This window comes from Arvicanthis niloticus, chromosome 23 (assembly GCF_011762505.2).
Source record: "Arvicanthis niloticus isolate mArvNil1 chromosome 23, mArvNil1.pat.X, whole genome shotgun sequence".
NCBI classification, from domain to species: Eukaryota; Metazoa; Chordata; class Mammalia; order Rodentia; family Muridae; genus Arvicanthis; species Arvicanthis niloticus.
Genome location: NC_133430.1, coordinates 34,350,273 through 34,364,256, shown reverse-complemented (window position 1 = coordinate 34,364,256; position 13,984 = coordinate 34,350,273). Strand labels below are relative to the sequence as shown.

Genomic DNA, 13,984 nt, shown 5'->3' with positions numbered 1-13,984 from the left:
AAGTAATGCCAGCGTGAGCAACAACCAGAACTCGCAGGCTCACTTCTTAGAGCGTGCACTTCTCAGTGGCTCTAAGTCAGACCTGCAGAGTACATGCTAATGTAGGCCTTTTGTGGCAGGATAAATGTTCTGTAATACATGCTGTCCTTCCTATATGGCAAGCAGTCATTATTAGCAACTGACCACTTTGATGGCTACTAGCTGTGACGTGTGGTTATTGTACTTGAAATACAGTTGGCATGAGTGAAAGAAGTAAAATTTTAAGATCCCAGGGATGGATGGCTGTGTTGGTGTAGTTTAAGGTATCCTGTTGCCATAGCCACAGCTTACTTAGCCTTTACTTCACTGTCAGTCGGCAGTGTCTAGGACTTTGATTGCAGTGGATTCAAGGGTTAGAATCTTAGTAGAACATGCTATCGTTAGAAATGGTAAGCTAAGTGAGGCCACCCTGGATAGCGTCCCTCTTGTGCTAGTGCCTAGTTCTGTTAGTGACAGACTCTGGAATTGCTCAGTACACTTACATTCACGGAGTGAAACACTGCTGAGGCCTTGTGTGTAGAATGATGTATGAGAGTTAGAACATTTCAGGAATTTTACCAACTTAAAGTAAATCTTGTATTAATAATGTTAATAATGCCATTCATAATATCGTAAGTAATTATAAAAGTAAATGAGTAAATAATATAGAAAAATTAGCTTTACTAATGATAGAATAAATTATACTAACAAAATACTAATTTTTAAATTTTATAAAATTTATAAAACTATTAGAGGATCTTTGGGAAATTAAGGTTTTTCAGTTGTTAATGTTTTCTAAAATAATGAATCCTTGTTAATGAGATTACAATATGGGTTGAAAAAGAATGTCACAGTTGGTGATGAGAACATATTTTTATGTATGTTTTGTATGTAACACATGTAGCCTTATTTCAGAATATGGAAGCTATTATAAATAGTACTTTATTGTGTTTCACTCAGTTGAGTCATATTTTTTTGGTTCTTTTGCAGTAAATTGTGGTATTCTTTTGTTTATCATTGTATTTTGGTTGCATTTGATAGAGATTCTTTGGTTTTCACATGTGTCAAAACTGTTTTATTGTGTATCTGAATCTGAGATCTTAGCGGCAAAGTTATTACAAGGTAAATTTTACCTGTTGGAGCCCAGCGCCGAGCCTCATCACTTGAGCACACTCCGGGTTTCTTGCTCTCTCTTCTTCACTCTGGAATCTAGTCGGTTTGAGCTGGAAGAAAGTTGCAGATTGGCAGTTAACCTCTATATTGAGTATTTACTGGTTTCCTCTATGAATCAGATGGGTAAGGACCAGAACAAGTGTAAACTGTAACTGCACAAAGCTTCTCGACTCTTCTTAGGTTATTTGAAAAAGTGTCATTTTGAAATCAGTGTTCTATACTGCTTTCACTCTAGCTGTTGTTTTCTCTTTTCTTCCCTGTAATGTCTTCCCAATCCATGTTCTCTCCTAGCCTTCAAGATGGTCAGCAAGGCCAGCAGTCCACAGCCCAGGTCAAAGTCCAGTCCCGCCCCCCATCCCAGGCTGCAGTGCTCAGTGCTAGTGCCTCCTTGCTGGTGAGAAAAGGGAGTGTCCACTTAGAAGCCTCACATGACCATGCATCTGCCGTAGGCGGTAGCAGTTTGCACGATGAACTTGGTATGCAGGCTTGATGTAATCTCGATGGTTAGAAACTTGTAATTGGCAGCAAATGGGTAACAGTGATTGCAATTCTTTTCTAAGATGGCTTTATTTTGGAGCTGTGCATCAGGGCACTGTCTTACTGGGTTTGTTTGCCCTGAGTTTAAGAGGATGACTTGCTTTTCCTTTTTATGTTTCTCTTTGCTTTTGTTGGACTTTTTATTGTGAGCATATCTACTACTAATAGGCAGCTAATGCACTAATAACTGTTCCTTATAACTAATATTCTCTTATAATAATTTGGATGTTTCTATTATTCCCAGGGAATACCATGTGGAATACCATGAAATTTTAGGTGGTTTTTGAGACAACCTTAATTTTTAAAAATTATTTGAATATGTTATGCACAGGAATGCTCTCTAATAGGTTTATTGCTGTGAAGTATTCTGCATTTTGCAATATGTCCATCTCTTGCCATAGGATTCATTATAATCCTAAATGTAATATTCTCAGGATAACATGGCTCTACTTGTGACTGATAACTTTATAAAATATTTCATTATCTGTTAAGATATCTATAAATATTCTCATAAATTATGTAAGTTAAATGCAGCATACTTTAAATCCTCAGTAGTAGCAAACTTACCCGACGACATGCTTTGTGCATTGTCATATTATACTACTTCAGAGCTTCTGTTTCTTTATGCAGATGTGTATGTGTGTGTACGTGTGTGCATGGATGAGCACTAATGTACTCGGCCACCATGTGCATATGCACATATCTGTAGAAACCAGAGGAAGATACTAGGTGGCTTAGTTTTCAAGGCAGAGTCTCTCACAGAACTGTTGCTGGCTGATTTGTCCATACTGAATGGCCAGGGAATTCTAGGGACCTGTGTGTTCCCTCCCTTTGCAGCTCTGAGGTTGTGTCGGCCTTGCTTGGCTTTTTTTCTTGGGCACTGAGGATCCAATGCCAAGTCCTCAGCTTGTGCAATAAAACTCTTCTGACTGAATCCATGTTCCCAGCCCATGCACTTGGATTTGTATTTCTCTCTGTGACCCAAGTTTCCTGTGCTCAGATTCACAGTGGTTTAAGTTAATAAGAAAATCTTGTTCTTAAGTAAGACTCACTTGAAAGCCTTTATTCATTCTGATCTTATTGATCCCTGTTACATGGGCATTTCTCTTATAAAGGTGACTGTCCAGTTCATGTGTTAGTTGGAGGAATATATAGCAATAAGGAGCCCAAATCAGGTTTATTAAAACTTGATATGCTATTTACTCATTGCCTTCCTTTGCATTTTGTAAAACTTGGGACTATAGAGTGGTATTAATACATAGGTAAACATGAACTGCAGAATTTCAGAAACTGCAAAATGACCATCTGAGATAGTTACAGCATTGCCATGGAGAGCAGACAGCCCCTAAATGCAACGAGAAAACAAAGCAACACGTTAAGTGCAGAAGCTTTTCCTTCTGAGTTTGTAATTTGAGAGGTAAGAAAGTCTCTTAAGGAAGATATTTGAGTAAAAATAAAGTAGAATTCAATTCTGCTTAGAGTAAATGCTTTCAAGTGAGTCTTACTTAATAACAATATTTTCTTTATTAGATTAAGCCACTGTGAATCTGAGCACAGGAAATCTGCGTCATACAGAGAACTAGGAATCCAAGTCCACAGGCTGGGAATGTGGATTCAGGCAGTGCAGTGCAGTGCAGTGCAAAGCTTCAGTGACGGGGAAAAAGCCAGGCAGGGTTTGCGAGTACAGCCTCGGAGCCCCACGTGTATCCTTAGCTACCCTATTGGTCTCAGTCGGCAGGTGTAATCCATTATGTTATGATTCCAACCACTATGTAAGCCAAGGTTCCCGGTAACAAAGGGTTGTGAATCTGCAAGCATAATGTACTGGTCACATAGAGTTGCCCGTTGGCTCTATGACAGTGGATTGGCTAGAGTAGAGAGCTTCATTTTAAACTGTTTCAGAGTTTTAGACTAACAGACCAAGCATAAAATTAAACTGTTGATAATTTTTCTGAATAAGAATTCATTTTTAAAATGGAAACCAAGTGGGGCTTGTGAGATAGCTCAGCTGGTAAAGGTGCCTCCTGTCACAGCTGGCAATCCTGGCACCCACAAGAGATCGGATTTCTCACATAAAATGTGCATGCATGCACACACACACACAAGTGTCAACAAAGAGAAAAGGTAAAATGTTCCCTAAAAATACGACCTCTTTACAAAGGTTTGCTTTTTTTCAGATTTAGTTTTATTGAAAAAGTTTTCCATATGGTCTTTATATGCAATAATATATACGCATGTACAACATGTATTTATAAAAGACATGTGAGTGTACATAAATATACACATATCCATATATTCATAAAAATTTACTTAGCATGCATAATTGTTCATTTCAGATACTGAATCATAAGCAATATAACTTAGAGGAGAAATTTGGGCTATTGCCTTTCTTATAGAATTCATTCTGTGCAAGGTTAGTAAAATGCTTTAACAGTTCAAATGATGTCATTATCGCTGGATACATTGTGAACATAACATTGTTTTAAAGGTTTATTTCATTTTTAAGTATGTATCTGTGTGGCTCTGTGTGTAGGTATGTGCATGTCACTGCAGGTGAGTGTTGAGGTCAGAGGTGTTGATCTTCCAGGCTTTGCCTCTTCCCAGCTGTGTGACCTTGGTGGCCTTGGGCAGGTTGTTTCCTCTCCCTAAGCATCAGTTCCTTCATTTATCAAAGGAGGTAACACTAATGCCACTTCCCAGGCTTAGTGCAAGGATTGTGTGTATTAAATGTGCCAGTGCTTGGCATTAGTGTGTTTTGTTTGCTAGAACTAACCAATGTTAGTACTGATTAATAAAATAACACTAGGTTATAATTCCTTTAATCTATTCAATAAGCTCATTAAGATGTCTCCTCATACTTCCTACTGTAATAAAAACACTTTGCCGAGGTCTCTTTACATGAGCCTGTGTGTGCAGCGGTGGGTTAATTCTTCAGGGTTAGAATTGGAGAAGAAATGAGTCAAGGACAGTGAACATCCCTGGAGCTTTGTCTCCTGCTCTTAATTACTCTATAAGGAGAGCTCAAACATTGTTTGTATTTTAACTGGCAGACTGGGGACAAGAAACTCAAATATCTAACCTTTTATTTCCTAGATAGAATTTAGAAGTTACCATTGTTACCATAGAAAAGCTACAGAATAATATTTTACACGGTTTTGGGTACCTGAATTGCTCTAGGAATTTTACAGACGATCCAAGGGCTGACTCTTGTGAACATGTTGTGAAGAAGCCGTTAACATGCGGGACCAGATGATCTGCTCTCTGGTGTTAAACATCCCTAAGACTAAAGTTCAGTGATGCTTTTATTAGGTAAAATGTAAGTTGGATTCTTGGGCGACACCTCAAAATCAGTTCCTAAAATGATGATATTTCGTTTTTTCTCTAAGGGTGGCGTGGGAGCCATTTCCTGAAGATAGCTCAGCTCTTGTGTTTTCTCCACTTGTATCTTCCTGGGGTTGGTGAAATTCCCCAGAAGACAGGGAAAATGGGAGAATCCAAGTCAAAGACATTTCAGTCTTGATGTTCCCACCAGTGACTTGGAAATAATGGGCCTTTCACTTTCTTCTGCCTCCCCACCAGTGGCCTGACCATGGTCGCTGCATGAGCTGCAGGAGAGCAGCTGCCTGATTAGGGAACACAGTTACTAAGGCTGATGAGAGGAGAGCCCTGGAGCTTGTGCTTCAGCCTTTGGCACAGCAAGACGACAACACTGACACCAGTAGTCAGAAGGCCACCTCCTACTAGAAAAGAAACGTGGCTAAGTGGGATGGAGGTCAGGGAGGTGAGGGATAGGGGAGGGGAGGGGATTATGGTCACCCCAAACCAAACATATATGAAAACACAAATAAAGATAAAATATAAAATGCAGTATTAATGTCAGATCTGAAGCTCACTCATGATTCCTAGAATTAGACATTAAAAACAACTTGAGTCTTTCTTTCATCTGTTGACAGTGTAGTATCTGTGGCGGAGTTTGGAGAAATGGGTGACTAAACAGGAAGTCATTTTTGTAGGGCAGGTTCACATCGCAGACCAAAATGCCCATGTATTTGTATCTCCAGATTTTATATACATGAATTTCATGCATTTAGTCACTTAGTGCTGTTCATAATTTTGAAAAATTGTAAAAGACCATTGAAGTGCCCGTTATGAGGGAACCACTTACAGCTAATAGCACACATAATCCAAGTCATAAATCATAAGAGTTGATAAAGTAGAGGCTAGTGAGATGGCTCAGCCATTATGAGCACTGGCTGTTCTTCCAGAGGACTCAGGTTCAATTCCCAGCACCCACTGGTGGCTCTCAACCACCTATAATTTCAATTCCAGGGGATCTGATGCCTCTCCTGGCATCCTAGGGCATGAGGTATGCATGTATACATGTGAGGAAAATGTCCATACACATAAAATGTTTTAAAGAAGTTGATACTATTCTGAACTCAGTAAATCTGTATTGGTGGGTGTATAGTTGCATATGCACGCAGAGACTCGAGATCAACATAGGATTTTATCACTTTGCACTGTAGTTTTGAGGCAGGTTCTCTCATACTGAACCTGGAGGTCATGGTTTAGTCAGACTGATTGGCCAGACAGCCCCTGCTTGCACCCCATCCTCCTGTCTCTACTTCTCCCTGGGATCACAGGTACATGCCACCATGTCCCAGTTTTATATGGGTGCTGGGGATCTGACCTCAGGTCCACATGCTTGTTCAAGCAAGCACTTTGTCTACTGCACTGTCTGCCCAGCCCCTAAGCCTGCTCTGTCGACAGTGAGAAGCTAGTTAGGAAAGGAGCAGTTTCAGAACAATTGAGTGAGTTTGATCAGATGGTGTTCTCTGCAGGTTGGAGAGAACTAGAGCATTTCTGTCCCCTTCAGAAGATCCCATGTGTGACCCAGTGCAGTCCTTCTGGCCATGGGAATTTACTACTCTGTGTTCTCTTGGCACACCCGCCCCTTTATAAAACATATTACTTTTCTGTTGATAATTGAGAGGTTGCAAATGCATTTCCAATGTGAACACAGAACTTTCTAGTACTGTGAAATATGGTTGGTTCTGAGGAAGCTGGAGACAGGGAACCCGGCATCTACACAATCTTAAACATCAAAGGCCCTTGATGAAGTGTCACATTAAGGAGTGTGGAATAAAAATCATGGTATATATTCAGTGCATAAAATTAATCTTGATTTCTGACATTTTTCTAAAACCTGGGTTTTGCAATTTACCTTGTAACTTTAAAGCAATGCATTATTGAATGACCTTTCAAAGGAAAATAACTTGATGCACTGTCATTATTTCTGTACTAGAATGCTATCTCTGGGTAAAGGATAACTTCACTCCTAGGTCCGTCAGACCACCTCCGCAGGGACCACTGTGGAAGCTGCTCTTATACACCAGTAGAGTGTGTTCCAAGACACATGCTTACACACACCTTTGGCACGTGCCAGCTACATGTAATACCCTGCTAGGTGCTGTGGAGGCACAAACAAGCTAACACTTCCTAAGTATTCTCAGTAGCTTTGTAAAAGAAGAATCCGTTAAAGTGTGTTCATTTTTCTTTTTCTTTTTGACCTCTGAAAAGATGGTTAGCATTAGCCTAATCAGACTTGAAAACCAGGTTCACAGGGGAATGCTGGTAGACACCTGTAGTCTCGCCTACTCACGAGGCTAATATGGGAAGGTCCCTTGAGCCCTAGAACTTGAGGATATAAACATTCCAGGCTGTTGTCTGTAAGGCAGAAACTGGGGGATGGCTCCAGGTGTGTAGCCCCGTGGGCTGTGCATGCGCTATTGTGTCCTATTGTCTTCTGGCAGTTTCCTGCTCTACATGAGTTCCCACTACATTCCCAGACATTGCTCTGCTTTCTGTCACTGAAGTCATCCCTCTTCTGGAAGCAGATACAATGGCCTATGTGTGTGGCCTTTTGTGCTGAGTTCCCCATGAAGCATCTATTGGGGTTCATTTTGTTGTATTAATTTGTTCTTGAAACTTCTCATTGTAGTACTGTGGGAGCGTATTGTGTATGGTTTATCTATTTACCTGTTGATGGACACTTGGGTAATTTCTAGTTTATGAATATTATAAACAAATGTTTGAACTGGTTCTCTGATTTGTGATGTTGAGGATTAAACTAAGGGATTTGAGTATGCCAGGCAATACTCTACTACCATTGAACCTATCTCAACCCTAATATTTTTAAATTAGAGCTAGGGAGATGAGTAGGTGGGTAAGAGCATTTGCTGTGTAAGCACAAGGACCTGAGTTCAAATCCCCAGTGCCCATGTAAAAAGCTAAATGGGGCCACATGCACATGTAACTCCAGCACTGTGTGAGGCAGAGACAGGAGGGTCACTGGAGGTTTAGTTACTAGTCTAGTTCCAGGTTCAGTGAGGGACTGTATCTCAAAGGAATAAGGTGGAGACTAATATAGCAGGACACTTGATGTCCTCCTGTAGCTACACCACAAACACCTTATGTAGCTTGCTTGCCCTTTAGTTTACTTGACCACTCTACGTGTCCTAAATGCCACCAGAGTACTTGCCCCTCTGAACTAATCCATGAGTAGATGACGACACAAGAGCAGTTTGAGGTTGTGTGTGTCCCTTGCAAAGTTCAGCTGACCTGGCAGTCAAGCAGTTGTGGGGCCTTAGCTGGGAAATGAGACAAGTTGGAACCCAACATGGGCCCTTTCAGTAAAGCGTGTCAGCTACGGCTCTGCTGCCAAGCAGTAGATCCCTGTGTAGTCCAGTGTCCTCCACGGACCCTTTTAATCAGGCTTCTCACATCTGCCCTCTTTGTCACACTCCTAAAGCCCTGTCACAGTGTTGTGTGGAGCATGGGTTGCTTCTGAATAATGAAACTTATAAAATTTTTCATTATATCCTGGAAATTGGTGGCCTGGAAAGACTGCTCAGCAGTTAAAAACACTTAACTGTTCTTGCAAAGGATGCGGTTTGGTTTACAGCACCCATGTGGTGGCTGCCAGCTGTCTATAACTCCAGTCCCAGGATCTGATGCCCTCTTCTGACCCCCACAAGCAGTTCACTCAGGTGTTCAAGCCCACACTCAGCACAAACACATATACATCATAATTGAGAATAAAGCCTATTTAAAAAGAATTAAGGTTTTAAAAGCCTAAGACTGTGGGTCTAGGTAGATTACAGGTTAGCAGATTACATCCTGTGAGCTTAGTCCAGTTTGACACATAGTTTTGTAAATAAATAAGGAAAAATGTGTTTTGTGGTGACTGTTTGCTACAATGACAGACCTGAACATGACATCGTAAGAGTGTCTATGGCCCTGTTGGCAGAGTGACCTGGGAGAAGAGCCGGAAAACGAGGCAGACTAAAGTCTCATGCAGTAGCCAACTTTATTCATAGCATCAGACAAAAGCTCCGTTTTTAAATTAACTCTCAGGGTTAAGAGTAGTCAGTCACATGAATAAAGCGTACGATCACCAGAGCAAGCCGCACATGGCAGGCAGGCCATACACATGGCAAAAACATGTTTTTTCTTAGAGGCATAGAAACAAATAACAGTAACTAGTTGTAGTGACTAATCTGCAGTAAGCTCCTAACGGTTGCACCTGGGAGGGCCGGGAAAGCACATCCCGAGTGTCTTTGAAGAAACTGAGGTCACAAAACTCTTGTGGTTTCTTGGAGTTTTCTCACAAGCACACAGAGCTCTCTTTGAACAACCCCATTCTTGGACCATGTTCTGACAGTAGCATATCAGGATCACAAAGCCTTAAATGTGTATTATCTGGTTCCTCATAGAGAAAGTTTGCTGGCTCCTGGTGTGGGGAGAAACAAGTCCATTATCCTGAAATACAGTGAGTCATTTCTGTCTGGATGAAAACTCAGGTTACATCAGAGACGTAAGAGTCACCATTCATGGTAATAAGGAGATGCCATCCAGTAAGTCAGAGCTGATCCTAAAGGCTTTTCTCTGAATTGGTATAATAGTCATGGAGAGATGGGACATGATACTTAAGGGACCAGAAGGGAGCATGAATACTTACCATTGAGAGTATATGGTTCTCCCAAGAGTCTTCTGAAACCACTTACACAACTACCCTCCATGTATCTCAGCTGCTGAAGCCCTTTTTTGCCCTAAGAGTAATACTTCATAAGCAGGAGCAGGAGGCTTCAGTAAGGCACCTCACCAGGTTCAGACTTGGAAGACCCAAAAGGACAAGTAGGCTTAAAATCTAAAGAAAAGGGTCCAGGAAAATAAAATAGCTCTATTGTTGTTGGTCCCTGGAAGATTAAAGAGATCTGTCCTAGTAGCCTCCTCCTTCCAGAACATGCAGGCATAAAGGGAGGAGCAAGGACAGCCTAGGGATTTTGAAGGTGAGAGTCTCTGCTCGGTGTGCTGTGTACCTTGTGGCGAGTGTCCGCCCTACAGATGGAGGAAACTGCAGCGTGCCCTTACTGCCCATGTCTGCAAGAGTTACGCCCGTCTGTTTAGAGCATCCGATCTGCCGGTTCTGGCTTTAGTCCTCCTCAGACATTAGGTCTCCATTGTTTGTGGCTCACACTGTGCCCCAAAGTTGCTATAGAAGTTTCCTACTCAGAAAAGATAGTATATGATTAACAGGTTGAGTTTTTGTTGGCAGTAGTATTAATTGTTGACTATTCATTGATGACAAATGCCACATGTGTTAACTTTTCTTTTGTTCTTAGATATTGCCTTGTGGATGATATCATTTTTACAAATCAGAAATTCCAGTTGTAGTGTTTGTTTGGTCATAAGTTGTTTGTTTTCTTCTTGACTCATGCATGAATGACCCTTTCAGACATGAAATTAATTATGAACTGGCAGTAGATTCCTGATTTGTTTATAGTCAAAATTCAAATGGAGAAGGCATACTGCATGGATGCTTTGCTCTCTTCCTGGCTTATGTCCATTCCTTAAGAATGCACAATTTGAGGGTTTTAAAGTGCTATATATTAAGTGGGGTCATAAGAACATTTTGAGTTTAGAGTTTGGATTTGAACATTTCAGTTGTTATAAACACTGGTAGTGTTGTTTTATTTCAGTTTGGGGAATAGACTTCCTTTGGTAGATTATCAACTTAGTGCATTGAAGTGTTAATCAATTTTTCACTGAAACATTACGATACATATTTTTAGCACATTTTCCCAGTATGTTTATCTTGTGAACAAAGTGAAGCACTAGCCACATGCTGTCACTTGCTCTGGGCAAAGACAGAGCGCAGGGGAGTGTCGCTGTGCAGTTAAGCCAGAAAGGCACCATGAATGTGGTTTCCATGATTTGCTGTGATGTGTACCACGTTTCTCTTAGAGCCTGAACACGTCCTGAACTTTTGGAGGGGAGGCCAACACACAGATCTCCAGAAGCACACACTGCTGGAGACATGCTTGTTAACTGGTCTCAATTCTGAGACATAGTTTGTTTCTGTTTAAATCTCTAAATTTTATTACTGTATTTTTAAATTAAAATTCAGTTACATCATTTTGTTCTTCCCATTTCCTCCCTCCAGCCCCTCCCATGTATCCCCTCCTATCAAACGCATGCCTTTCAGCCTCTTTTTCTTTAACCGTTGTTTCATATATGTTTATATTCCTAACTAAATATTATTACTTTTTACATCATTGGTTTATATAGAGACATTCAAAATTATACATTTAAGTACCAAAATGGTGAAATTTTGAAGTTCTAGAAAAGTTTATTTTACACTCTTTATGTTTAAAATGAAATCATTTCCATATTTTTAAAATTAAATACCTACACATAAAGGATAGCATACAGAATGAGTTCATGTTCTTCACTGTTGCATTTGAAAGTTACAAAGATAGCATCTTCTAGTGACGGCTTGTACAGAGATACTATTGTAAATGTATGGAGAACAGAACACGTTACTGGAATCCTATGTAAAGCTTAGATATTCAGAAAATCCTGCAGTGATTTGAACTGTTAAGTACAAAATTAACAAAGGATCAGAAATTCATGCACATGTGGCTTGGGACAGTGTAGACATTCCTCTCCTGTTGAGCACATGTGGCTCGGGACAGTGTAGACGTCCTCTCCTGTTGAGCACATGTGGCTCGGGACAGTGTAGACGTCCTCTCCTGTTGAGCACATGTGGCTTGGGACAGTGTAGACATTCCTCTCCTGTTGAGCACATGTGGCTCGGGACAGTGTAGACATTCCTCTCCTGTTGAGCACATGTGGCTCGGGACAGTGTAGACATCCTCTCCTGTTGAGCATTACACAGAGTCTGTTTGTTTTTTGTCCAGTAGCAATCTCTGCAACTCCCTCATTCAGGGAAGTTTTCAGTAGGAGGTAAGATATTGTCAGCTTTATCATCCCATTCGTGGCCACTAATATGGTTTTCTAACTATTTGGGACTGACTGAAGCAGGATATAAAACAGTCCTGGGCAATCCATATCTTTCATACTCCATCCTTTAAAAGTAAAACTATAGCACACGGACTGAGTATTTTTCTCTTTTTATGCTTGCTCTAATATTTAAAATACTAGAACTTACCATTGCCACTATATTGCCCCTTTCCTGAGCATGTGGGGAGTTAATTCCTTTTTTCTCTGTTGAAATGACTATTTCATAGAATTGTTTATCTGACTTATCTTAGTATTTTATTCTCACAGACAATACAATGGTAAAGTTTTACATATTTTATCTTGTGACCAATAGAATATAATAAAGCAGTTTTATTTACTACTTGGGATGGAGTCCTGTTAAAAATTAAATTATAGTTAAAATGTTCTATAAGTCTTTTAAGAGTCTTGATATTGAGTGCCAGTAATCGGAACTTAGTATATAATACATGTGTTTTTGAAATTGTGAAAGCATTTTTAGATAACACTTGTTTAAAGATTGTTCATATTTAGGACTAGGATATAGAGTCTAGCATTTGTCTAGTGTGCACAAAGCCCTGGGTTGCAGCCCAGCACTCAGTAAGCTGGGTATAGAGGTACACGCCTATGGCTAAACAGGAGAGAAAACAGAAATTTTAGGTCATCCTTGACCTGATAGGGAGTACAAGGCCAGCCTAGGTAAGAGACTGTAGATCTCAGTTGTCCGGCTTCTAAAACAAACCCTTGTAAATCCTCAAATCCTTGACGAGACCACGTAGTTGCCAAATTATAGACCTTATCTTGTTGGCTTCTTAAAAATGTAGGCTGATTTATTTATGTGCCCTTCCCAGCATAGTTCCCATCATAGTCTCCGTACATCCTCAAGAAGGCATTTCCCGTGGGGTCTGGGTTTTAAATCCCATTAGTAGGAACCTGTTTATACATTGGAGTTTGTTTTAAGACAGCTGGGCTTTTGTACTTTTTTTTATTTCTTGCTCTCTTCATTTTATTTCTTTTTTCTTTTCTTTGCACATGTAGAGAGGCGCTGTTCTAGACAGTGCTGTCATCATCAGGTGGGAGGAGGGCATTGCAGCATAGGCAGTGCCGTGCTGTCGTCCTGGGTACCGGCACTGCAGCAGGGTCTTCTGGGGAAGAGGCATGGGATTGCACAGAGCTGCAAGAGCTAGGTTTTAATTCTTAGATTTTTAGTTAGTTTGATTTTTAATCTCTTTAGATTTTATAGAACTATTTGGTTGTAACAATTATCACTCCCAAATGTTTATATAACTCCCATGGAAACATTGTGTAACTAGTGATGTTAATAAGTGGTTTAATTAGCACCAATATTAGCTTGCTTTAAGTCACTTTGACTTTTCATTTCTTCTGAACAAAATAAAAATAACCATTTTTGTTTTCGTGAAGTTTGAACTGTCTCAAACTTTAAGCAGTTTTGCATAGGACCACTCATGGCAAGGTAGCTTCGGAACCTTGAATCACTCATCCATATGATTGTCTAAGTTGGGGGAAAAAAGGGAGGCAGCTCAAGCCTCCTCCTTGATCAGATACTGATCACACATGCTGCTATTTTACCCCATGGCGTTCTCAAGTGCATGGACGTTGTGGTTTTAAGATGGGTTGTAGGAGTTTTGTAATGTAAAACATTAGGAAATTTAGTATGCCATCAAGGAGAACTGACTATCCTAATGACTGCTTTCAAAACTTGTTCATTTGCTAGGTAAGTTCTCGTCTACACTCTATGAGACGGGTGGCTGTGACATGTCACTTGTGAATTTCGAACCAGCAGCAAGAAGAGCGTCCAATATCTGGTAGGTGTGGAGGCGTCGGACGGACTGACTGTGTGACTCACATTTAAGGTTTAACTTTTGAGATGTGGAAGCTTGTTTTTACTTATTTT

General features: G+C 40.4%; 1 protein-coding gene across 6 annotated transcripts in view; it reads left to right on the top strand.

The window, feature by feature from the left end:
* Pcnx1 (pecanex 1) overlaps positions 1-13,984 on the top strand; it is a 140,873-nt gene that overhangs the window by 73,766 nt on the left and 53,123 nt on the right. For 3 of the 6 annotated variants that reach the window (XM_076921786.1, XM_076921787.1, XM_076921785.1), the window contains exons 8-9: positions 1,483-1,667; positions 13,805-13,895. In XM_076921786.1, coding sequence (XP_076777901.1) covers positions 1,483-1,667; positions 13,805-13,895 — 276 coding nt within the window. The remainder of the gene's footprint in view (positions 1-1,482; positions 1,668-13,804; positions 13,896-13,984) is intronic. The other 3 variants (XM_076921788.1, XM_076921789.1, XM_076921790.1) reach the window with 1 other exon arrangement.